Source organism: Myzus persicae, unplaced genomic scaffold, assembly GCF_001856785.1.
Source record: "Myzus persicae strain clone G006 unplaced genomic scaffold, MPER_G0061.0, whole genome shotgun sequence".
Lineage (NCBI taxonomy): Eukaryota > Metazoa > Arthropoda > Insecta > Hemiptera > Aphididae > Myzus > Myzus persicae.
In genome coordinates this window covers 206,963-234,318 of record NW_019102308.1, presented here as the reverse complement: position 1 = coordinate 234,318, position 27,356 = coordinate 206,963, and the positions used below count along the sequence as shown (strand labels likewise).

Here is a 27,356-nt window from a genome sequence, read left to right as displayed (position 1 = left end):
AGAGGAAATCAGGAGTTTGTGTTGGAAACCACGACGAAAACGATAGAGTAAAAAACCAAATAGCCGGAAATTTAGACCTGATCGAACGGTGGCGTCCGTCGTCTCACGAATGCATCTTCAATCGCGCACCGATGCAAAACGTTCTGACGCAACTCACCGTGACTACGGAGACCCCGGTGTTTATAACCTACACCTACCTGCAGCTGTATATTATACAGGTATATTTATAATTGAAAGCCTACTGCCGTAGATAGATGACGCGATCGCACGAGCCGTTTTTAATCGATTTCCGTGTTGTCAGTCTCGCTGAACAAATGGAATACGTAACCACGATATATGCGGGTTAGGCCAGGTCACGTCACGTGGTATAACAATTACTGCAGTTGTAGTCTGTAAAGCATATTAAGTGCATTAAGTGCATTATAAATTAATAACATTTTATTTTTTTTGCCTAAGTAAATATTTTTCTAATATTATTATTATGTAGGTAAATAATGCGTACATATTCCATATTTTCCATACCTATACACATAATTTAATATATTAATATATATAATACATGTGTTTCAACACGAATCGTTTATTGATAGGCACATATTACAAGGACAACAAACTTAGTCTGTAATATTATATCATACACAATACTATATATAATTGGTATTTTACGCACTATGATACTTACAATATTAATTTATAAACAATTTATTAACAATTACATTATTATTATACTTCATTATAATAATCACAGTATTATATTGGTCTACAACTGTTGTCACACTTCCAAGGTTTCGGCCTTTTGTGCGCGATACCCAAGTTCTGGATGTGAACTGTAGTTGTACACTTGCATTTTTCCGTCGTTGTCCAGGTATCCGTAATGGCCGTGGACGTTTCCTCCGTTGTCCCTTTCCTCATACCTGAACTGTCTGTTGGACCTGTTTTGGACGTCATAGTTATAATAATTACTACTTCTATCAGTGGTGGCGTGAAAATTATTTAAAATAAGTACCCGCCCACCAATTTTTCTAGTGTTAATGTGGTTGGCCTTCCTCCACCAAACCAAATTCATAAAAGTACATAAATTATTTATTAACTATAAACTAGTCCATCATTAAGATACCCACCCACAGCATCGTAATAAATACCATTATATATGGACTGAGCACTGAGCAGACCATATTATGTGGACATGTCGTAATCGTTAATGGTTTAATTGAAATGTGTTATTACTTGTTTCCAAAATACTTTCTAGAAGCTTATAAAATCTTCCACAGAAACAGTATTGTCAAAAGATATATTATTACGACTTTATGACGATTATAATGTCGAAACACGTCTGTGTAATATAATATGTGTGGTCAAAAGACGAGAAAAAAACGCAAAGAGCTGTTGTTTTCTGTCATAAACGTTTAACTGATTAAACCGAAATACACGCGAAACACAGGCTACTTACTAGATAGGATATAGGTATAATTTAACTCAGGATTATGAAATATATTATAATATTATAATATTGCATTATATTTATGACTTATGTGGGAAGCGTTTAGAATCGATGGCTGAAAAAAAGGTCTGTGACATGAACTTTGATCAAATACAATCGCTTAAATAATTAATAAATAGTTTGAAAAATACCCTTTGCCAGTGTCGAATCCAAATTTGTACGATTCAGGACCTCCGATGCCGTGCAACTGGAACTCTACCCGTTCGCCGCCGCCGTCTTCGAATGTTAAGTCACCACCAAACTGTTCGCTGAGTTGAGACTGCTCCACCGCGTCACAAATATGAAAAAAAATATGAAATGAAATTAGAAAAAATATATCCAGACAAATGTCTTGAAGGTTGCAATTATAGTATTGGTTAGGGTATGTAACAAAAAGTTTTTGTATGTATGATATGAAATAATGTTTTCGATCAAAGTTTGGATCATTTAGGATTAATACGAAACCTAACCTAACCTAACCTAGTATACGAATACATAATATTATATAAAATACATTTTTGATTTTCGTAGATATGCTATGTTTCTTTAATTTACATTAACTAATATGAGAGTATCTATTAACATCAACATCAGTTTTCCACTTGAAGTTCTTATATTACCTAAACAACTTAATACAATTAGAATTTCAATCGATTGGGAAAAACAACTTATAAGTGTTATAACCAAAAATAAAAAACAGATAATATTATAATATCTATTATTATCTATATAATACCTCACACCTCATCCTCTATAGTCTGTTTGGATATATATCTGTCAATGCACTGTAGTTATACTTGGAAAAATATCATTAAAATAATATACAGGTATAATAACACTTTACGCAATGTCGCAAAGATATAGAACCACAGTTTTCACGTACTTTCTGTGTCACCTCTTTATTTACTAATTTATTATCAGAAAAAAATATGTATATAGCTATTTTATTATACTATAATATAATACATATTATATTGAAATATTATTAAAGATGTCAGACGAAACGCCACGAAAAAAAACGAATCATACCATGCTTTTATATGAAACACAGTGGAATATAGAAGTGGTTGGATGGTACAATATGGTAAAATTGGTTGTATTTTATACCACACTCGTCAATGGAATACTTCTCTGTCTTTATTTCATAATTTTACTATAAGAAGAATACATGATGCAGACAATCAATATCATTTTTTAAGTTATCTAGGGACATCGAATGATGTACAATGATTTTTATTACATTTACTTAGCATTAGAATCTGAGGGGGATGATTAATGGATATTGGTTACACAATGATGTGCGTGCGTGTATGTGAGCTTTGTTTTTGGCGTTTGTTATATCATCTTTTGGAAAGTAAAAAACTTTATATCATTGACTTAAGAAATTTTTCTGGGTAAAAAAAATGTATCTAGTTGGTAATTTTGGGGATCAAAAGTAAAAAATATTACTCAAAAGCAACAATAGAAAAGAGTGATATTGTTGAGTTTCAAGAACAAAAAAAATCAAGCGGAATATTTTCCTGAGAATGTTTATATGTATAACACATTTAACGAGTTGCTAGTTAATTAGTTTTAAGTATTTAAAGTTCTGATGAGATCCAAGTTGTAGTAGACCAACATATTGTGAGCACTTTTGTACCACCCCACTATGCTCATAATATAGTCATAGTATACACTTTAAAGTTTAAATACGTGTAGTTAATTAAATACTCGTTCAACATTTTGTTTTTATAAGTTTGAGTTCTTAAAAAAATATTACATAATATGAAATTACCATTATATATTTTTGATCAAAGAAGAGAAAAAGATAGAAACTATAGCGATACAACATGGTAGAAAATATAATTTTTTCAACAATTTTGTTTTATTATGGCTCCAAATTATGTAAGTAATACAATTATTTTCTAAAACATTAATGTATACCCAATTAGATACTAAGCTATACATTAATAACATCACAATATTGTGATCCGGTTTTTAACGACATCACCTGTTTGTCTATAGCAATAGTACCATAATCATATTATACTCAAATCGCGCAATAACGTTTGATTTATAGTCAAAAAAATATTATATATTTATTATGAAGGAGCGAGTGTATAAATATGTACTTAATTAATTTTGCAGCAGTGTGCACATTAGACACTTTAGTTGATTGTTACTACGTTTATTTTTATAGATCATTAATTGGGCAAATGTTTATTGAGCGTTATATCATATATATACTCGTATAATAATATTATACAGATGAAATTCTACCTAGTACCAATATAGTATTTATAAATATATATTATATCATACCGCCAGTATTCTATAGTGATACGAGGGTGAAAGTCCGATATATTGCTTAAAAATTCATCACTTTTAGTGTTCCACGAAACACAGTACAAGTTTCGTTTAAAAATGTAACGGACTTCAGTGGAAACTGTTATGCATATTGTATACGCTACGCTACACGGATCGCTGGCGAAAGAAATATTTACGGTGGTATATAACATAATATGTAACGTGTATGAATAATAGTTAAAAATATACATATTCGTATAAAATATTTAAAAAACTATGCACCGATGAAAAATAAAAATGTACTACCTACCTATACTTTCTTTTACATATATTTACATAATATTTTTTGTGACTGTCTGTCTGTGGTAGGTATACAGTAAAACGGCTTAAAAATTTTTTTACGGAGTTTTTGGAATACCTAAATTTAAATTGCTCAACAGTTAAAACAAAATTGAAAATGTTATTATGTATTTAACATGTGAACAAAGATCACATTATTTTATACCGCGAAAATCTTCTCTGATATTAATATATATTTTTTATGGGACTTTCACAGTCCTCGGGATTAAGAAATAATTCGTTTTAGAATGAACGATTTAAAATTTCATTTCGGGAATGGATTCTCCTAAAACCATCGATAATGGGCAGCCTCAATTAGCAGTGGCCCATTGGGGGGATTTGCTATGCGCGGGTGGACATAATTCAGGGACCCTTGGAAAAAAAATCTATTCACTGCCATTTTACAAACACGCTGTGTATATATTGTATATTGCTTAAAGTACACGGTTTTAAATTGAATACTTATAATAATATCGTGTACAAAAATATTTGAGAGATGTATTATACTTTTAATTGCTACCCTTCTCATCCAGCATAAGCAGAAAAAAATTTGAAAAAAAAATGAATAAATATTATAATGCAGTCTATACCTCGATCCTCCCGTCGCCAATCGTCTGTCCGAAAATGCCACCCCTCCTGCATTGACCAACCTCCAACCATACTGTGATTGAATATTATTATTAATATTAATTGAAAGAAAATTATAAAAAAACCAGTGTCGTTTGCCAAAAGCGTTATGTACGAGTTAACGTTTTGCGCATAATGTCCTTGCCGTAATAACGCCGTGTATGCAGGTCTGTGCGTGTACGTAATAAAATATATAATATACAACTAGGATTTTGGCATGGAACTCGTGGGAGTAAATTTTCCCAATAAACACTGTGTTCGTGGGCCGCATCCAATAGGCAAGGGGCAGTGTTTAAGGGCATAAGGATAGGAACAGAGGATTGTTGATCCGTAGGGCTAATTTTTTTTTTAAATTTTAATTTTTGTAATCCTCTCATAACTCCACATAACCTATTTCCTACAGTTAATATTATATTTGTATATTATAACATTTAGGTAATATCAAATTATCAATATAAATTCAGTAGCTGTAACTGAAAACATCTCGTATACCTAGGTAGTTAAATAATTTTCTCATTCACAATTCAGGAAGACAATTTGAAATTGTAATTTTTTTTATCGTTTAAGTTATTTTATTATAAAAATTGTTTGTAAAACAAATACATTTTGTTTTGTATGATTGGGCAGTTTTTTTTTTTGGCTCTGTGTGCAAATTGCTAAATAGGGCCCTGCCTGACCTTACTTACGGCAAATAAATATTTATTATTTAATAATTATATCATAACACACATTGTCTTAATGATATTATCATATTTGTTACGATGATTATTAATATTAAAATCATACGAATAATAACGTTAAGAAAAAATTGGTAAATCGACCAAACCTTTTTTTGGTTCTTCGTTCTAAACAATTTGATTCATTGTTTTAAAAAAACCTATAAAAAAATGTGTGGTAATGCACTTTATATTTTAGGTTTTTTGGAGTCTGGAAGATTTTTAGATTTTCTAGTTCATCAATGCTTAACAATTAATAATATAGGCCAATGTATTATTATTTCGTGTCTCTATAGAATTATTACAGTTTCAAATCTAAGCGATACCGATTTAGAAAATTCGTTGACAGAAAAAATATACACGATCATTGTAAGACTAATATCAATATCGTCTTCGCTTCATTGCTCTAATTCAAAACTAAAAAGATTTTCTATTTCCTTCATAACAAATATATTTGACAGCTCTTTAACAAAGTATACAACGTATATACGCTGTTTGAAACATAATCTCTTATCCACATTACGGCGACTATGACAAATAAGAAAAAGTAAAATACTGTACCTATATAATAAAATGCTCTCAAGTAAAGCGAAGGAAAGTTATTTGGTTTTATGAAGTGTTTTTTTTTCTGTTGACACTTTTTCATAGACATAAATAACTACAAAGCTTATGCTTCAAAAAAGATTGAAATTTTAACACAGCAGATTGCCCAACGTTTTTAAAAGTGACATTTTTCGAATTTTTCAGTGAGATTCAAAGGAGAATAATGCAGTGCGTATAACGGCTAGAAAAAAACGAATGCTAACAAAAATCTGGAAAATATGTTTACAATCGTTTTTACAGTCTGACGATTTGTCTCCGGTTAGAGATATAAAGACTTCCCTCCCCCCCCCTCTATAAAAAACTTATCAGATCCACTGTTATATTGGGAATCATAATTTTATGATAAATATTTTTATATTATCGACTAAGTTATGTTAATAAATATATCATGACCATAATACACACGCATAATAGATTACTACAGCGTTACTCATAAATAATTTAGAAATCTAGAAATTGTGAACTAAAAGCGTGCAGCACAACCAGACTGGTGCGGTTAAGAGAGACTATATACCACGCGATCAAAGGTATAATAAAAAATTATTTTATCTTACTATAACGATAAAAATAACAAAATAACAAAATGACTCACCGGTTCATCCAACGTCTGTTGCAGTTCGTCTTCGGTTTCCTGAACGATAGTGCCTTCGGGCAACTGAAACAATACATTTATGATATTATATTATTATATATTGTGTAGTATATGTACACACTGTGGCTGGTTAGCGGTTTGCGGTTATTATTAATATGATATTGCCATACCGTGGTGAGTGATATGCTTGACCACGGTCACAGATCACTGTGTATTATATGGAGTTATTGTCTTTGTTTTAAAAACCGAAAGAAATGAAACTAAGTAAATAGTAGTGGTTTTCTACAACTCTGCTTCTTAGTGATGAGGTTTGTTCAAACTTGATAAATAACAGTAAACATTAATGGAAGACTCTATTTAAATGGTGGTTTATAATTTTTTTTTTTTTTAAAGGGAGAATAAAATAATTTGAATTTTTGGAATAATTACAAAGTTCAATTTATTCGATAGGCAAGCGTCTGTAACATCTATACATGCGTTAAAAAATATGTTTTGTTTTAAAATTCAATAGAAAGTTTTGATTGTAAGTCTTTGTTTGAGGATGGCTAATGTTTTTTAATACGAACAGTGGTAGAAAAAGGATGGACCTTACTAAAAATATATTAAAATATAAGTGCTCGTATATTATATGACAGTATAATATAGTAAATTATAAATTAAAAATGTAATAACTAATAATTCATAATTATTATTTGACATGACTAGTACCTTTTCGCTAGTGTGCACGTTTTGTGATTCCTGTTCCTCGGTGTTGGACTGTTCATCGTCGGCCCGTTCGTCGTCCTGCCGCACGAGTTGCTTGTGTCGTCGAGACGGCGGCGGCGGTCGTCTGTCGCTGTCTTCCTCGTCGAGTTCTTCTTCGACTGGCGCTGGCGGTGCAGGGGTGGTTGCCTTTGCCGGTTTCTTCTTTCTCTTCTTCTTGGCCTTTTTCGCCTTGACCGCCGGCTGGGTGGCTGTCTCCTCTTCCTCTCCATCTTCGATATCGTCGACGACGACTGCACCACCGCTAACGTCACCGTCGTCCGGTCGCCGGCGCCGTACCGATTCCTGGGCTCGGTGTCGATCGTCTCTCTCTCGCTGCTTGAGCAGTCTGTTGAACCGGGTCACCAGATCATACTCGGTGGGTGCCAAAAGGTGTCGCTGAGCGGTTGGTGGTGCCGGCAGGTTGTACAGGAACGGTACTTGAGTGTACCGGGTGGCCGGTTGCGCTGCACCATAAGGTGCGTACCGGTGCTGCAGGTGGGCTTGGTGACTGGGATACGGCTGCAGCAGCCTCTGGTGATGGCGATGAAGGTGATGGTGTGGTGGTGGATAGACCTGATGCATGGCGGTAGCTGGTGTCTGTTTGACCGGGTGGTGACGGTAATGGTGGTTGGGTGGTTGCTGGAGGGCCGCGTACTGCTGGTGACCGGACGTCGACACCAGTGGCTGCAGCGGCGTCTTGCCAGTGGCGTGCTGGAGCGCGAACTGGAGCGCCGGCAGGTTGTCCAACAGCGCACGGTCGTCCGCCTCTGCCGCCAGGTACGGGAGCTGGTACGCCACCGCGGCCGCCGCCGGTTCCCCGTACTTGACGATCCTGGCCACGGGCTGAGCCCTGTGTGGTTTGGGGGGCGCATACCGGACCGTGGACGGGTCGTCGTAGGCCGTCGGCTGCAGTTGCAACGGGTTCATCAGTATAGGTCCGCCGTCAGCGTGTACCACTGTGGCAGTCTGTTCCCACGGCGGACGGTCGCCGCCGCGTTGATGGTACGCCGCCGCCGCCGCCGCCGCCACGGCTGCGGGTTGCTGCAGCGCGTGCCGCTGGTGGTGGTTCTGCTGCTGCTGTTGCTGCTGTAAGTGCATGTGCAGTTGGCGAGTGAAGGCGTCGGCGGCGGTGCCATGGACGACGGGTGGCGCATAATATTGCACGCCGTAGTAATTGTTGGCCCTGGACGACATGCTTTTACTGCTGTCTGCGTACCGGCGGCCTGTCGACGCCAAGGTAGCCAGCGCCGCAGTGGTCGTGGTATTCGCCTTAGTCGTCTCGTCGTCGTCCGCCTCCGCTGTCTGAACCTTCATGTCGGTGTCGTTGCGTGGCGGTCTGGAGTATACGATTTTTGGTTGGGCGCCGCGTGCGCACATCAACAACACCTGCGCATACTTTATAAGAAGGGCGGTCGTAAGATAACAATATTATAAATGCAGTAGGACCTCGCTGGTCCGACCCACACGCGACCTCATAAGGGTTATTCGATTAAGAAGGTACGTCAGATTATAGAGGGTTCGACCAAAAACTGAAACGATTTATTATTAATGCAAAAATGCATGTATTATGTATGTATTACTCGTATTTATATTATAATTATATTATAAACGTAACTGTATAAATGTATAGAATTATAAAAATGTTTGTTTTATTTGATGGACTCGTCGATTTTTGTTTTGTATGTTTTTTACTTTGTAAATCATTTTTCACTGTCTGAACCAGCAACCGTTCCATACCATTTTATACCTAGATTTTACGACCTTTCCATCGGTCCATTGAGGACTGGAAATAAACACTCACGAATTTAGGTTTTCAGGAGATTTTTTTTTTAACAAATTAATGTACCTATTTGTATGGGACTTATAGATTTTGAACTACTGATCCAATTGGCAATAATTTAAGCCCACATATTCTTTGGGGTTCGGGAAGTGTTCTTTACTTCATTTTTCAACCCTTATAGATTTCTATAAGATGATTCACGTGTTTTTGGTTATATATATTATATAGGATTGTCATTGGTTACAGAAATAAAATTTAAACAAAAAAAAAACTGAATAGACTAGCCGAACTGCCATGCGATGCTACGGGATTTGAAATGAAAATAATTAATACTTAATTAATTATATTTGCTATTTGAATATAGCTTATAGACTCAAAAACTACCAGATAAATGTTGACGAAAGTTTCAGAGTTTGTCCTTAGATATATCAGGAAAGTTTAAAAAGTAGTTTGAAACACGTCCGAAAAGATTCTATGTGCCACAGGCGTATTGCTCATTTCTGACGAATTAGTTCACGAAGTGAAATACAGCACCGATGACGATTTTCCCGTGAACTGAGGTACACTAAAACAGTAAAACCGAGATAGGCCAATATAGCACCGCATGCGTACCAAAACACATTTTACCTATATTTATTTTTTCCCGGGCGAAGTCAAGGTATACAGCTAGTAATAAAATATAATAACTATTGACCTCGTTATATTTTTAAATATGTTTAATAAGTTCTACACATAGAAGTTAATGATATGCTGTTTTACTTGAACACATTGATCAAACATTTTGACTCAACATTTGTCTCAAACTTCTTAATGTTCGAGTTATATTAATAGTTTGTGAACAAATATTAACCTATCACTAACGATAACATTTTACATACAATTAATATAATATTAAACTTGGAATGTTATGTCTAATATGTAATAGACTACTACTTAAAGGCTAAAATGTAAACGGATTAGACAGGGTACATATTCGCTCACACCCTCTCATGTCTAAGAGTATTCAATTATACGGATTTTTAAAATTTTCTCTCGACAGACACCAAACACTCGAATATTTACGACTTAGTTTTCATTTCATCCCCCGAAGCTACAAGACTATTATTTTCGTTGAAACGATACAAAGCCGTATTCATGAACACCGCGATATCCGTCTGGAGACAGTCTTCGCTGGTATACTATGCTACAGAGATGGCTACAGTGGACTAGGAGCGAAAGATACAGGTACAATTAGGATTTACCTATGTTCATAATACCCTACACTGCATAGTGTAACCATTTGGTTACATACTGATTTTATCTGAAAATAACTGTCTTTATTTCATATTTTTTCATTAATGCGCATTGTAGACATTTGTCAATATACCAAGTCGTATAGTGATATCAATATTATCATAACAACCATGGTAACAGTAATATTTATCATATGTTTTATTTTCACTACCCAATATCTTATCAGTTGTCTAGTACCGATGTGTTTATCATATTTTATCAAACTGTATAAACCCGACTTGGATTCAAAAAAAAATATATTTGAAATCATAATTGTAAGTACTATTTATTAAAACCATAATTATTCCAATAAATATAATTACTTTTGTGTAAATTACATTTTTCTGTTTATAGCTTTTTGGATACAGTGTGCGTGCGTCTAGGAAACAAAAATGAAGGATGAAGAAATCCAACAACTCCTTACGTTACCACTAGATTGGAACGTAAGTGATGACGAATTTGATGAAAAGTGAAATTTTATTTTAAGTTTTTAGAATAGTATACTGTTTTTGTAGTTTTATAAATTTTGTATTTTAACAGTACTTGGATATAAATTTTATTTTGTATAGTATTGATTATTATAAATTATTTTGTGCTATAATAACTAATAACTATAAGTTTATAAAGTACATCATGTTAATATAATGAATGTTTTCATATCAAACATTTAAAAAAAAAAAATCATGTCACTATTGCACACTGTTGCAGATTGGCTACAAACCCTTAAATTGTAAAAATGGATGAATTACAATTAAAATAAATTTTTTTAGTCATTTTTCCCAAATTCAGCATCAAATTCTCTTAAAATTTTTTTTTTTTTTTTTAATACAAAATATCATGCAGTGTAGGGTTACATAAACCATGTTCGGAGACTGGCGAGCAGAACCACGGTTAACCACGAATTTTTCGCAGCATAAAAATTTCTTTTGAAAACGCCACTTTACCTCAGGCTGTGAAATTTGTGTTTGCAGAAGTCGTACGTAGTATATTTACAACCAAAAAAACATTTTATTAATAATAATATTATAAAAAATATTATATTATATGCCACACGTATACACATTGCGCTATAAAATGATATAACATTATAATAACATTATTAATTTCTAACATTAGGATATTAATCTAACGAATATAATTGTATACGACAAAGGCATGTATATAATAATGCTACCGCCGTATGGAGCCACTGCTGCCGGAATCCTACTGGACTGTAGCCAAACCGAGGAGTGCGATTGAATGGATTTCACTGGAAATTTGAGTGGGACGATAAATTCGATACATAATATTATAACATTATTATATCTACATTCTACATTTCCACCTACTAATTTGTCATCACCGATGCGAATGTCTAGAACACGTTCACATGAACTGTATGATTATTGGCCGGGTGACTGGGTGAGTGGAAGAAGGCAATGCCAGAGCAAGAGCAATATAATATCGTGATGTACATGGGCAATAATATTGTGTATTATTATGTTATTATCTTGCGTATCCGTCTGTTTTACTTCATAATATACTCAAATTGAATTATTAAAATCTCAATGCACTGTTTCGTTTGCTAAAATCGACCGAAATTCCAGCCGTCGATACTGTCAAACATTTAATAATTAAATAGGTAGAATATACGTTTAATAATCAAAACCATGTATTATATAACACAAATTCGATCAAAGGGTATAATAATAATCATGAGACGTATTTCTCTAGACGTTATATTGTACAGTTATTGTAGTGGAGGCAAATACCAAACGCAATAAAAATTTGTATAATTGGACTAAATTCGCATGTTATTAAAATATACTACGACGTGTTCCAAATAATATTATTATTATGGTCATCTCTTATGCTCATCTAATACGGAGACACGGAGTATTCCAATAATAACATTCTACGCATAAGACATAACATACGTCCCATTTTACAGTCAGCTTTGTAATATTTGTTGTATTACACGGGTACATATTTTATGTTATTAATTACTGTGAAATTCGAAATATACTTAATATGGTTTGATGTGGATGAAAAAAGTTTTGTTAAAATAGGAATACACCTGAAAACCGACGACGACTGTCCGATAATAATATACACGTATAATTTTATCAAAAACATGAAAACAATAATATATTACGTATACAAATATCGTCCAAACCATATTCTGCACGACAGCATGCCATAAAATATTATGTGGTAAATGGTAATGTATAATTAACTATCTTAACTTCAGGATGAAGTGTACGTTTTAAAGCGAGTCTTGATGAGATGGACGCATTTGAAAACCATCCAGCAATGTAAATTTTAAATATCGTATTTTCAACGAATAACGATAATATAATATTATTGTATGATTTATAGTTTATACTATATATAATACAACGAATTTCGGTGAAATATATAATATTTAATATGCGTATTATACGTGGTTTCGATGCAAACATGAGCGCCATGTAAAACAATTTTCATGTCAAACGAATAATTTACAAATAAAATATATTATTTGTATATTATAAAATATTTGACTTTGACCTGTCTAGCTTGATCGACCGGATGGTAAGTTCCGGTCACGGATCTGTAGGGTTTGAACTCTACGCGTACCTACATATTGTAAATACGTCCATTGGTCGCCGCCTACGTTAACCTTTGCAGGTGATTCCATACATATTCTGCAATTATTCCTCCCTAAGCTGAATCCGACGACGATTAAAATTTAATTAATATTCTCATCGTCCGATATTCTTAACTGAAGGTATAAATGTTAAAAATATAATGTGCAATGCCGTGATAAAATATTTTTCATAAATTAGGGACAAAATTATAATATTTTTACAATTGAAGTACAATATTTTTATACTTTATGAATCGATTTATAATGAAAACGGAAAAAGTAATATAATTATTAATTTAATCAGATCATTGTTGTGTTCTATCAATACATGTATTGTAATCAATCGAGTATGCTAAATGTAAAGACTTGTACTTTGCATCAATTAATATTTTTTTACTTGACTTATTGTAATGCAAACCTATATAATATTACCGTAAAAATATTAATTCTTAACTAATTATAACAGTTAAACCTCGGATCGTTCTACAAAGAATTAAATGTACCTCCATTTGCATGAAGAACAAAAGTGTTAAAATAATATATAATATAATATATTTAATCCTTGGCTGCATAACTATATACATAATACACCATATGGTCCAAAGTCTAAACATTTATAATAATATATAGGTATTGGAGAACCTTTGGTTACAACAGCCCCGTTATTGAATTTTTATCCAAGAACATAGTAATAAGGAAAATAGTGGGGTGATGGGTTTTTTGAGATATATGAAAAAATAACGAATGTATGTAAAAAACAATTTTTCGGAAATTCGGAAATCACTTTTTGATAGGGTAAGGGATGTTTTCTTTTGCATACGACATATGACAGATATTCAGCTCATTTTTTTTGGGGCCTAATGTGTGTCAAAAACCTGTTGCCAAATCTTTTATACCGTCTATCCCTTATAATATACACTATTAAACTAGTATACTATTCATACGGCTATCTTTGTATAAAAACTGCATGCCACAGAAATTATTATAATAATATATAATAGGTAACTATGGATTTTTGATACATGTTCTCCTAAATCGCAGTCACATACCCTATATTAATAATAAACAGTGAATAATTATAATATTATCACATTGGTGGACGTTCATAAATAAGTACTATCGTCTGCCAAAGGTATAATTATAAATAGTTGAGTGGTGAGTCCAAGGAGGGCATACTTCAATAATAAAACTGCTATAACCTTGTAATTTGTAGTACTTGAAAACCCGACTGAAAATGGACTCTTCTGCTATAGCAGTGGTATTTTTGATGATACTATATTATGAAAGTCTCGTACAGCACAAAGTGACATCGAGAATCGTAAAAATAAACCATATAATGTATTAAAAAATATTATCACATTATAAATAAAGATATTTATATTTAAATGTTAAATATTAATATTATGTCATTATTTATGCCTATTCACGATTTTAGGTTGTAATATCAGGCTGTCGTATCATAACACTATATTATTGACAATGATAAACATTCAATATAAATTGAAACTAATGTTAGCTAGAAATATATTAATAAATAGATTAAAACTACAACAAGGGCGCCCGCTGGGGGGGGGCATGCCCCATCGATATTATAGTTAATATTAATTGTTTCATCACTTGTAAAAAAAAAAAATGTGTGATGTATTATCAGAGATTTTTCACTTTGCCCCTCCCCCTCCCCGATTTATATTTCTGCGGTCGTCCTTAAATTTTCTGTTATACCTGCATTATTAAAACATTTATATTAGAATGCAGGTATGCTTTTTACGATAGTTTATAATCCTCATTGTTCGTCTATGCAATATTGTGTTATTATAGGTGAATGTGAAATAAATGTGTACAATTATAAATATTTACATAATTTTACTACTGATTCTCTTGAAACCCAAACAGCGAGCTATATTGCTATTCAAGTATATTTCAAATAGCCAACAGGAACAACATTTCAATTTTGGAAATGTAGAAGTATAAATTTTGGTTTCAAAGACAAGCCGAAAAGAATATTACCGAAAATTGCATTGTTTTACGGGCGAGACTTCAACACCAATGCTTAGTACGAGAGAATTACACGTTTTGTTCTCTTTACACAGAAATTCTTGTAAATAAATTACTCTGGATTCAGAGAAATTTGGAGGACGAGCAAAGCACACACACATAAAAAAAAAAAACGATGATCAATTTTAACGGCGCTAATCAAATGTAGATTAATATATACAGTATAGGTAATAGAGCAGAAATCGGAAGGGAAATGAGAAATATAGCAGTGAAAGTCATCGTCATCGTTATCATTATCCCGACCGAAGTCGTCCTCCAATATTTTTTCTATAATCTATATAATAATGTCACTGTCACACTTGAACGAATACAAACAAACGATGATGCGCGTACAAACATCGATCGAATAATAGACAATTAAACATTATATTTATTATATTATTATGTTATTTGTATATTACTAGTGAAATAACACTGTCCGTTCTGATATTACCTACGATTTATTACAATTCGACTAAACAAGGGAATTCTTAAAAAATTAAACACTTTTCGTGATAAAGAGCAGTGTTTACCTTTAAAAAATCACCTTGTGTATTATGTATTTAAATATATTGTACTATTGTAGACACATGCATATTATCATCGACAAAACGAAAAATTACATTTTATCACACTACATACACAATTTAATTTCAAATTAATTTTTAAAAATGAAACTTAAGAAACCTTTCATTATTAGATTTCAGCATTAGATCTAAGACTTCAATATTCTTAGCTACTTTATCACCACTAAATAGAAAATCTAAGTAGGTATTACCAAAAATATGCTGTGTAACAAGTTATTAAAATAATCATTTATTTTTTGTAAATCTACAGAACCTTAAGATGGTAAAAGTGTGAAATGAAAACACAAAATATTTCACCAATGGATTCTTATTGCTTGCAGTGTGGTGTTTAAGCGTGTATTATAATTGTACAGTCAAACTTTCTTAACTCGAAATTGAAGGGACTGGCCAAAAAGTTCGAGTTATCCAAGGATAATACAATGATAGGAAATTATTGGGCCAGGGAAAATGTTATAGGTATCGGGTATCGGCGATTTTGAGTTTAAAAAGTTCGAGTTAACAAGTTCGACCGAATGGGATAATATTCTTATAAAATGTCATACTCGCTGGTCTCTGAACGCTGCAGTCGCGGATTGTGCTCTTAAAAGTCTGTGACATTAATCATTAAACACACATACTTATTAAAATTTTGTACTTCACTACCTACAACTACCCATTATTAATTATGTATTGCTCACACAGTGCGACGTTTAAGAGCTTATTATTGTATTACACAGATAAATAGGCCCGGGTGGATACTATGAAAATATGATAGTCTTGTCTCGACGAAAGAGACAACTTCTATATACAATATACACGTTGGTACCTAGACATACCGGTGAATCTTGGTGTTTAAAGTAGTTGTTGCACGAAATAATAATTAACAATTGTTAAGATGAGTTTAGATGTCAAGTGTAGCATGTTTTTACAGTTCTAAATTTATTAATTTTTTATAGCTTATCAAAGAGCCGTATATTCAGTGTAAACATAATAATATTATACTATAATCATTGATTTATAGGAAATCGACCAAACGTATTTGCTGTGCTTAATGTGCACAACAATATTTCACGAGCATTTATACGGAAACCCGTGCACGCCGTCGACCAATCGCGCATAAAACCGAATTTAATAGTAACTCCAGACCGGAACTCGTCCTGTTTTTTTGTTTTTATGTAATATGCGTTCGCACGCGCTCACGTGGGTATGTAATATAAATACAATAATATAATAGTCTGATGTTTTTGTTTGTGTAACGACGTTTTAGCCATGGTCAGAGCGATTGTATTAGTATTATGATTCGAACCCTATATCAATATATAATAATATTAGATAATATTCATATCTATGTACATAATATAGTGGTAATTATTTCATCTAGGCAAAATCTTATAAATAAATAAAATTCATTTTAAAAATTTTATAAACCTATGGCTAAAATCAAACTGTTCTATGCACCAATTTTATTATGATTAAAGAGTGTACCAAACATACTCACCTCTCTTTCCGTTAACAATGCAAATACAACTGGTTCTTGGAATTTTTAACTATCTACACACGAAGACCAAATTTTTTAATTTTTGAGACATTATGTGCCTAATACTTAAAGAGAACATTGTAGCCATACAACCTTCTGTTTTTCAAATGAGAATCCTCTATCTTATTCTCCGTTTTTAATATAAATTATTTAGTGGATCATTTTATTGATACTCTTAATTTAGATGTAGGTATTAATTCAACAAGCAATTTCCCGGTTATTAAAATGTTTATACCAAGAATAATAATTAATGGTTCTTAAAAATTGTTCTTAACAAATATTTATTACATGTGACTATATTGGATACAATATTAAATATAGTTGGACGGTTTTTACAAATTATTCACGTTAGTAGATTAATATTGATCAATTTCATTTTCAAATCACCATAGCGCCCATGGTATCCTACTAACACATTGTCCGATTGTCGTGTATATATTATCCTTAGTACAAAGTTAAATTATATATCATTAGAATGATGATTCTGATACTTTAATACATTTTTAAAAAAATGATCCGTTAAGAAATTTACAATAAAAAAAGGGGGTTTTCATTTGAAAAACATAAGTTTGTATCTTCACAGAAAACTTTCTTAGGTAAGTAGTAAGTACTACGAAAAATCTCAAGAAGTTGAAAACTCTTAAGTTAAATATATTTTAAAATTCCAAAAATTAGATTTTGAATAAATGTAGTATTGAAGAAAAAGGGGGTGAGTATGCTTTGGTAATCACAATGTATATGCCGTAGATATAGGCTTAGAAGGTGTATCGAAACGGTTCGGTGAACACGCGCATGATATAAGGATGCCGAGTTGTCGTGACAATATTTTATTTTTTAGGACATTTTCCAGTGGCCGGTATCCATACACATTGAAAAAAAAAATAATACTTCAAAATAATGACCAAACACACTCTCGCGCGCGTAACTAATTTGTTTTCGTTGTTTTTACACCGTAGTAGCAGGTACCGTACATAATATTATAAGAATATCTCGTTATTGTGTTATTTTATATATATTATTACCTATATATACAATGTACATATAGATACGTCATGTATAATACGTGTATAATATTATGTTACACACAGATTCGGTTCGACCGCCTGTTGGGTAATCGATTTTTGTTCACGATAATTTGAAATATAAATTAGCGAGCATTAACATACAATAGAATAATAACTTGGAAACTCTATAGTAATTCAAGGCCGGGCATTAAGCAGTTAAAAAAGTTAATTTTATTGTAACTGTTTAGCTTAACTAGGTACCTAGTTATAGTTACTTTTGGGTTTCCGTTAATTTAACTTAATTGTTTTATAACCAACGAATGCAATTTTCATCTTAAGAATAAGTTAATTTATTTTATTTTGTTACATTTCAATCAATTACGTTTTCATGCCATAAAGTATTTCGGCAATGTTTGGTGAGAATTGTTTTTATTTTAGTGACAAAAAACTTCAATGTAGTACTATATAAACATTAAACAGTATATGTACTATACAGTTTTGAGTTGACATAAAATTAATAAAGTAGGCTTGAATTATATAGAAAATGTGTATTAACTTTAAACTTTTACTCTTTCTTGTATACTGACTTAACTTGACTAAGTCAAAATAAATTGTTAACTTGTCCAGCTTTGTATAGTATACTCGTTCTGATTTCGTTTTCAAAACAAATTTATTCAATCAACGATTCGCATAATTATGCAAGTAGAAATTATAAGGACTATGAACATCCGTTATAAGGAATACCGTACTTGACAATTAAAAAAACTTGCTAGTTTGAAAATAGGTGCACGTGTAAATCTGAGCATACCTATAATACACAAAAACAGAGTGACGAGTCTGCTTGAAACCTCTGTCTACCCTGTGCATTCATCACAATATTATTGTTACGACGAACGACCATTTTTTTACGAAACACATGTGTATCGAAACTTCGAATCGGGAGAACGACATGTTATTATTGGTCGGTTTACGCAGTTGGGCGAGTGTTTAAAAATATATATTATACGTGAACGTACGGCGGTATAGGTACATACCGGCGGGTGGCAGCGTGTACTATATGGCGGAGCTTAACTTTTCCGAGAACGGCCGAGGCGGGAGGCCAGCAAGGAAAAGACCATTTCATGAGCCAAACGTATTTTTCTCCATTAATATTAAATTGTTTTAAATTGCGTTTGAATAAACGATAACCCAGCCCGGCCGCCTTCACCGCGAGTTTCAAAAAAAAAATCATACAATTACTCCGAGTGCTTATGCGCTCGATGTTTTGATACATATATACATATATATACACGAGGAGATGTAAAACAATTTTATTATTACATTATTGTTACGTTTTGATTTCGCTTCATATCATGATGGTAAAATATTGTAAATATGCAATTTAACCAAATTATATGCGATCGTTGAACGGCTTGTCGAGAGTGATGGTTGCATAGGGCTAACATTTGCAATTATTATTAAAATCAAATTAATCGGTAGACGGTAGAATGTTTTTTGTTCAGTCGACTTGTCGTTATTACATTAAATTGGCAATTTCAATTTATATAGATTGTTTCAATGAAACTCGCCCTGCACCTACACCTATCGCTTTACACCTACTTTTCGGCGTAGAATGGAGAGGGACCAGCAGTTTGCTATTTTATGATATTTTAATACATTAAATGTTCATTATGAGCTTGTACAATTTAAAAACGGTATTATAAATAGTGTAAAAACTAAAATATTGTGAAAATGCCAACATAGGGACACAGGTTATGTTCTTAGCTTAACGTTTGATAACAGATACGACCCATCGTTCAATATGGTTCAGTTATATGTGATCTTCAAACAGCTGATGCCTGTCTACAACTTGAACGGGTTCAACGTAAATTCTTATGCTTTATGAAACACGCCTTGAATATAAATTGCACCCCTCATGATTATACTCCCCTTCTCCGTCTTCTTAACCTATCCTCTTTAGCTGACCATCGCCGATCACTGAATCCTGCTTTTCTATTAAGCTCTTACAGGCTCTGTCGACTAGCCTGGCCTTCTTCCTCTAATTAACTTTAAAGTTCCTGTTGGATTCACCCACAATACACATACTTTCTTTATTCCCCATTGCCCTACAAATTACTTTAAAAACGAGCCTATTAACGTATGATGAAGTTAGCCAATGAGGATCTGTCATTTCTTCTATAGAATTATTATAACTAAACTATCTGATTATATTTTGTTTTTTTACTATCTATTACACTTGTTTTAATGTTCCACATTAACAATATGTATCTTGTACTATTTTGTAAACATAATACACCATAATTGTAACCTGGGACCAAGCCCGTTTATCTTTAATAAATACATAAATAAATAGATGAATTACTCTAATATTAAAAGTTACAACACAGGGTTGATTCCGCTAAACGTAAATGTGCTATGTTGAGGGTGGGTCAGAAAGAAAACAAATGGTGCTCTGACATTCATTGAAACCGCGATTCTTAAAATAGGACGCGAGATGACTATCATCACGACCTGTCATTTAACACTCGACTTTTCCGAAAGTTTCATAACAAAAGCAGTAAAAAATTTAATCGGTTTTCTCCGAGCTACTTTTCCGCAAGCGTAATATCCTAACCCAATCTGCAGCGCTCTATTATAGGGAAGGCAAGAATAAGAGAGGGTAGAAAATATCACAAATTGATATAATATTTTTAGAGGCCTCGAATTTTTTACCATACATTTATAATATTATGACTTATTAAATATTGTGCTTAAAAAAAAAAATACCTATAAATCGTCTTTGGTCCTTATTAATAATATAAATACAATATATTTGTTTTTTAGAAACAATTTAAATTATAAACATAGAACATTTGATACTTTTAGATTTAAATGATATATGATACAAAAAAGTTAGGAAGCTTACTCTGCGAGCGTGCTAAATTCCTGATTTCTAAAAGTATTTTAATACAACGCAATAAATATTATAATTTCATATACAATGTATATTATACATTAAGTCCGGACAACAAATAAATAAATATCAACAATATCTATCAACAATCGTAACTATGATAGGTTCTAGTAACAGCTAATGGACGGACGGACACTACAGAAATATAATATGTTATGAAATTTGCTTTAGAAAAGGCTAGAAATAAATTTTTAATCGAATACTTATATTTAATGTTTTATGAAAATAAATATAAAAAATTATAGAAACATTTTTGAAATTTTATATTGAAGATTAAAAAAATTGGCCATGCTGTCCTGGGGCCTCAAAATCTTAATCTGGGCTTGTCTATAGGATTTATTATATATTTTAAAATACACCCAATAACGATACATACACAATGTATTATAATTATACAGGTAATTCCGGGTATAGATACCTATTGCAGTGTTTGTGATGCCCATCATAAACGACGAAACCGTGCAGCCGTCGACATGACTATATTATACTATTAAGACACGACCTAATTTATCAAAAGCGGTAATAATTTCACGGCGTTTTAACGCGCGCGCGTAATACCTTACGACGACTGATCACGTGTATATATACATGTACACGCATTCTACATTACACGGTACGGTAGACAGTCAAACACTAACCGTTTAATACGAAAATAATGTGTCAAGGAAACGCATTTCCTCTAAAAAAAATCACTATTTAAATTATTTTCACATATCATTATAATAATGTTTTGAGATGGAATCGGCTACAAAAACCTATAACCACGTGTTGCCCATATTATTTTTGCTACGGCCCAGCACAGCCATTATTCACATAGATACCTATCAAATCGTCGAAACTCAAAAAACAGATGATTTTCCGAGGTTCTTGCTAGAACAATATTCTGAAGACAAATGCTATGAAATAATAACAGCATATTAGTAAGTCCTAATACTTACTAATAAGTAATATTATAGATACGCATTGACAAGATTGTGTACAACTATGCAATAATACTGTACACGAGTTCATAAAGGAGCAGATCGTAATTACTATAAACTATTACTAATATAATTATAATATAGTTTTCAAATTATCAGTGTCAAATTATTCCAGAAAGGTTCTCGCCACAAAGGGTGATAATATGTGAGTTGAATTCCGTTCCGTGGATTTTCCTCCCCCCCCTCTCAATCGTATTGTAATATAATGCATACTATACGTACAGAATTCGAAATAATTGTACGTTAAACGGGCAAATAGTTGATCGTATAATCAATATATATTATTGAACTCATCCCTTTCAGTTCGATGTAATATTATACGTATCCGTGCAAGGACTGTCGATTTACATAAATATCTCGGTACATTAACGCTGGGTTATGTTTAGGTGGCATATTACAATAATGAATAATAATACATGATTTACTCGGCAAATCAAAACATATTATGCGCGTTTAAATTATAATACCATAATAACGAAAAGATTTGAACTCCCCACATAAGAATATATTAAGATTAATGTTTGTGTATTTTTGACTTGTAACGGAAACTGGAAAGTATCCGATCAGATTATCATTAGTGGTTTTTGACTTTCCTATTAAGACCGAATAATAACAATACACACATAATATACGACGTCTAGTGGGATTGTCGTGTTTTTTTGTTTGTTAGTTAACTGTCGTTAATTATCGTTGTTAAGTTTATGTAGTTCGTGAAGGATGCAAGTTTCCGACAGCATATATTATAATACATATATCGTTTTGAATTATTTCAGTTCCGACCATTAATAATAGTACATACTATTATTACATACCTATAGGTAATATATAATATGAGAATCCGTTGACATTTCCGGAAACTATGTATACAAAACAATGTACATATAAATTGGAAAAAAATCCCGACCATCTCGTCATTGATGAGAAGGGGGGTGGGAGAATGGGGCAAGCGAATAAAAATCGACAAAAATACAACAAAAACGAATTTGTCACGGAAGTTTACCCGCAGAGGTTGTATTCGAGTTTACATACCTATATAATATATATATGCATACTCTACACAATATTAGACTATGTAATGTACAACAATAATGGTCGGCGGCCTTCTGCGATGGGTACATCCGCGTCGAAGGGTTCATCAGACTCGAGTGCACTGTCAAGGTCGTGCCTAACGACGGATATTGATTAGTTCGGCGACAATGTTATTTTTTTATAATTTTGATAGGTTTATAAATGCATTTAAATTTCGTGTAATTTACCTTGTCAAACTTAAGCACAATTTATAATATATTGTGCTCCGATCTCTACTGGTCGACAATCTACATGGCTGACTAGATGCGAATTCAGATTTTCCAACACATCCATCTTGACTTATATACGTACGGATATAACCAATACTGGTAAGCTGCAGTTTTAAGTCAAGCGCGAGTATAGACCTCGGTAAGTACGACATGTGTACGTATTCACAACTTTACAGATCTTTTGTCAATAATCACGGGCTTATGACATTGTGGTCTCCCTCCCCCCCAAAAAAACTCCCTTCCACCATCACCCGATGATCAGACTTAGGTGATGCCGTTTTCTAAAGATACATCATACGACCATATGGACCTACACACCAGTGTGTTTCCCTGCAGACTACCTATTTACTGTTATTTGTTATATTTCAACGATTTTCAGCGTCGTTCCGTGGCTTATCCTCATCCTGGCCCGTGGCAATTTGGATGAGCGGATCTTGGAATACCGCCGGGAAGATTTAATAACGATCATAAAAACAAGAAAAAACCGCAAAATGAAAAAAATCCGACGGAGGGCACAAACAGTGTTAACTATTTTCGTACTTAATTAATTCGTTCCGAGGCAGTGAACATTGTACAGCAGCTACATAACACAATATCGTAATGTTAGTGATGTGTGGTTTAATATTATATTATATTATATTATTATAATATACATATCCACTTGCTTACATTCCAAGTACTTAGTAGTTAGTACATAATAATACATGGTTTGCAACTAAACAACAGTGGCTGACGCATGAATTATTGTTAATAAAATTAAAATCATATCACTATAATAATGTAATATTGAGTTGTTGACTTGATGATTAATCTAGGCCACTAGGCAGGTAAGTAGAAGTGAATAAGTCCATATTCGTACCGATAGTTTTTTGGTAAATAATATAGTGAAAATACTAAAATACCTAATTAAAATATAATAATATGTATATTACAATTTACAATCATGAAGAATAAATATTATTATTTTTATGTTTATTTTTCATGATTGTAATGATATAATAATTATAGTAGAGTGGCCTGAATTTTCAAATCGTAGACATTTTTCGGTCAAACCGTCTTCAATTAGGTTCTTATACTTATAAAATTAAGGAGTTCCCATCAGTTTCTTATATAATATAATATTAGTATGACATACAAGTAGTGTGACACCAAAATAATATTTACCCCGATTTATACTTATACCACCTGCTCATATTGATTTCCCCACTATTTATGTAGTGATTTTTTCTTTTCCTAAATATCACTTATTTTTTGAATAAAACTATTAGACATAATATTATATACACGTATTTTATCTGGTAAAGAAGTTTGTAATGAGTTTGCTACTTAAACAAACATTATTGAAAAAAGGAATATATTTATTTTGATTTTAACGAAATTGACAATGAGTTCAAACTTTATTTATATTTAATGAATATTTAAGATAAAACATAATGTTCTTAATGTTCTTATGATTATGATGATAAGTTCCAATAATATATTGATTATTTGATTTGTATCTTAATAACTATTAAACAAGTATAAGTACCTATCTACCTAATATAGATAAACATTTATTAAAAAATAATAATATAAATATTGTACTATTAAAGCTCAAGAACCAAATGACAATTTAACTTTAGATTTTATGTCTACTGATTTTAGTTAAAATGGCATTTAAATATTAGTTATTTTAAAATCATGATGTATAAATGCGTAATAATATGTTCAATTATAATTAATTAATTATTTTTTTAAATTATGAATTTATTGAAACAGTCAAGATGTAGATTATTGTAAGATAATCCCCGTTATTAATCGCATATTAATTTTATGACCATCATAATCTTAATCGTTCAAAATCCTCGGTAGGTATATGTAGGTACTATATCGTAGGTACGTATCCATAATACTATATACAAACCAAGGGACAACAATAGGGGATTCTTTTAACAGCAGTAAGCACGAAGCACCGATTATCTCAAAAAATTTTTGCTTTGCATACCGTATAGAAGTCATTATAAAATAATTTTATGTTTAATATTTTTTTAATATTGATATATTCTATGAAAAATATTCAGTATTTGGCTTTGCAGGTATGTACTTAAAATTAAAAACCTACTTACGTTGTCATTAAAATATTAGAAATGTAAAAAAATTTTGAAAACCTTAACGATAAAAAATGGTAAAAACATATTTTTTTTTTCAAAAAGATCGTTTTATAAAGACGTCAAATTTTAAATGGAAAAATAATATTTCCAAAAACATTAATGGTCTTCGTGATGCTTACAATCATTCGTGTTTTACTGTTAAAAGAATTACACTTCGTATATAGTGTTTAAATTACAATAATATTGTTCCAGTTGTACCCGCGTATATCTGTGTACTCACTATGATAATTAGCACCATGTTCGTGCGACCGACGGTTACATGTCGGGCGCGATAAATCCGTTTGTGCAGCAACGGTGTTTGACGGGTGAGCTGCCTGACCAGGCGGGTTGGCTGTGCGGAGCGGACTGGCAGCGGGCGATTTCTCAATACAACATCTGTCTGTTTGCCTTCGACAATCGATCTATCGATTGCCGATCTATACCGACTACTCCGATCTATATACATATACTTATAAGCGATAATCGCGGCGGGGCACCGAAGCGTTCGGTATCGGATACGCTTGTCAGTATGTATATATAACGTATCAGTTATATGTAAATTGTCTATGTGATATGCCTATATAGGTACGTCCGGGGTAAACAAAAAACAAATAAAATATACAAGCGTGGGTCCAATAATAAGTCATCATTCAGTGCTGAAAGAAAAGGATCACTGCGTATGGCGATGGTGTAGTAGCTGGAGGGCATGGAACAGTTTGGCCCGACTGCAGGATAACTCCTTATACCAACAGATACCTTGTTACTAGGCCCATAATACGTATGAAACTACAGTTCCCAATTATTGGGCTTGGACGTCTGCAGTGGCGTACCCGAGGGAGGGAGAAACATGCGTATTTTCCCCACACAAAGTTTTTTTTGGAATAATCCACATTTATTTTGCTTTGGTTTTGGATTTTTATAGTTTTAAAGCGAAGTTAATATAAATTTTTTCCAATAAACTGAACATATTTGACAGGTAAGCTACTGGGCGTCTATCAGCTATAAATCATATTATATTTGCATAAAATATTCAGTATTAATTAATAATTTAATAAATATTAATTGTTCTTTGTGTAAACTAGTATAAATTTAAAAATAGTTACTTTAATAAACTAGAGTCTAATTTGAGATGTTTAAATCGCCCATAACAATAAAAGTCATACTAGGTACATATATAAATATATATTCGTATTATTTATCAAAAATATTGGTGGTTATTGTTATTAAATATAAATTGTTTGAAAGCCTTAGCTCCTAAAGCTCACTTACTCCTTCCGATTTGCTAATAATATGGTAACTCGAAGATGTTTACAAAGAATGTGGCCTGCACATATGTACAACATTTTCCGACCCTAAATGGTTTCCCAAACCGTCATCGTGTAGGACCCGGTGGCAGTCGGTAAACTATATATAACTATTTATCATAACTATCACATTGTGTTTAGAGTTAAGTACCAGCTATCTCATATTTTCAGTAGTCAATAGGTCAGCTGTGATGTAATTTAAAATATCCAACAATAACTATATAAAAATAATAATTGTTGACATAACTTGTTAGCTAAGTATTTTGTTGAATTGAATTGCATATAAACATTGTATCAACTATAAAAACCATTACATTATGGATCTGTATCATTTCCTAACTTGCACCCGAGATTCGTAAAAAACTACATTATACCCTAACAAGACTTGCATAAGACGTAACTATAACTCATAACATAGAGATGACTTTATTCACCAATAATTTTCTTAGGCATTTTCATTTCGCTCCTCCCCTTTATCTTTTATTAATAATAATCGAAATTTTG

At 32.4% G+C, this 27,356-nt stretch overlaps 1 protein-coding gene across 1 annotated transcript; it reads right to left on the bottom strand.

Annotated features, from left to right (window-relative positions):
• Positions 1-583: 583 nt before the first annotated feature.
• On the bottom strand, positions 584-25,902 carry LOC111031839. The gene is made up of 5 exons (XM_022311948.1): positions 25,790-25,902; positions 7,352-8,782; positions 6,644-6,706; positions 1,633-1,760; positions 584-932 (listed from the first exon to the last, which is right to left on the bottom strand). The coding sequence occupies exons 1-5, from the start codon at positions 25,805-25,807 to the stop codon at positions 773-775; spliced, it is 1,800 nt and encodes a 599-aa protein (XP_022167640.1). The 5' UTR covers positions 25,808-25,902; the 3' UTR covers positions 584-772.
• Between the last annotated feature and the right edge of the window lie 1,454 nt (positions 25,903-27,356).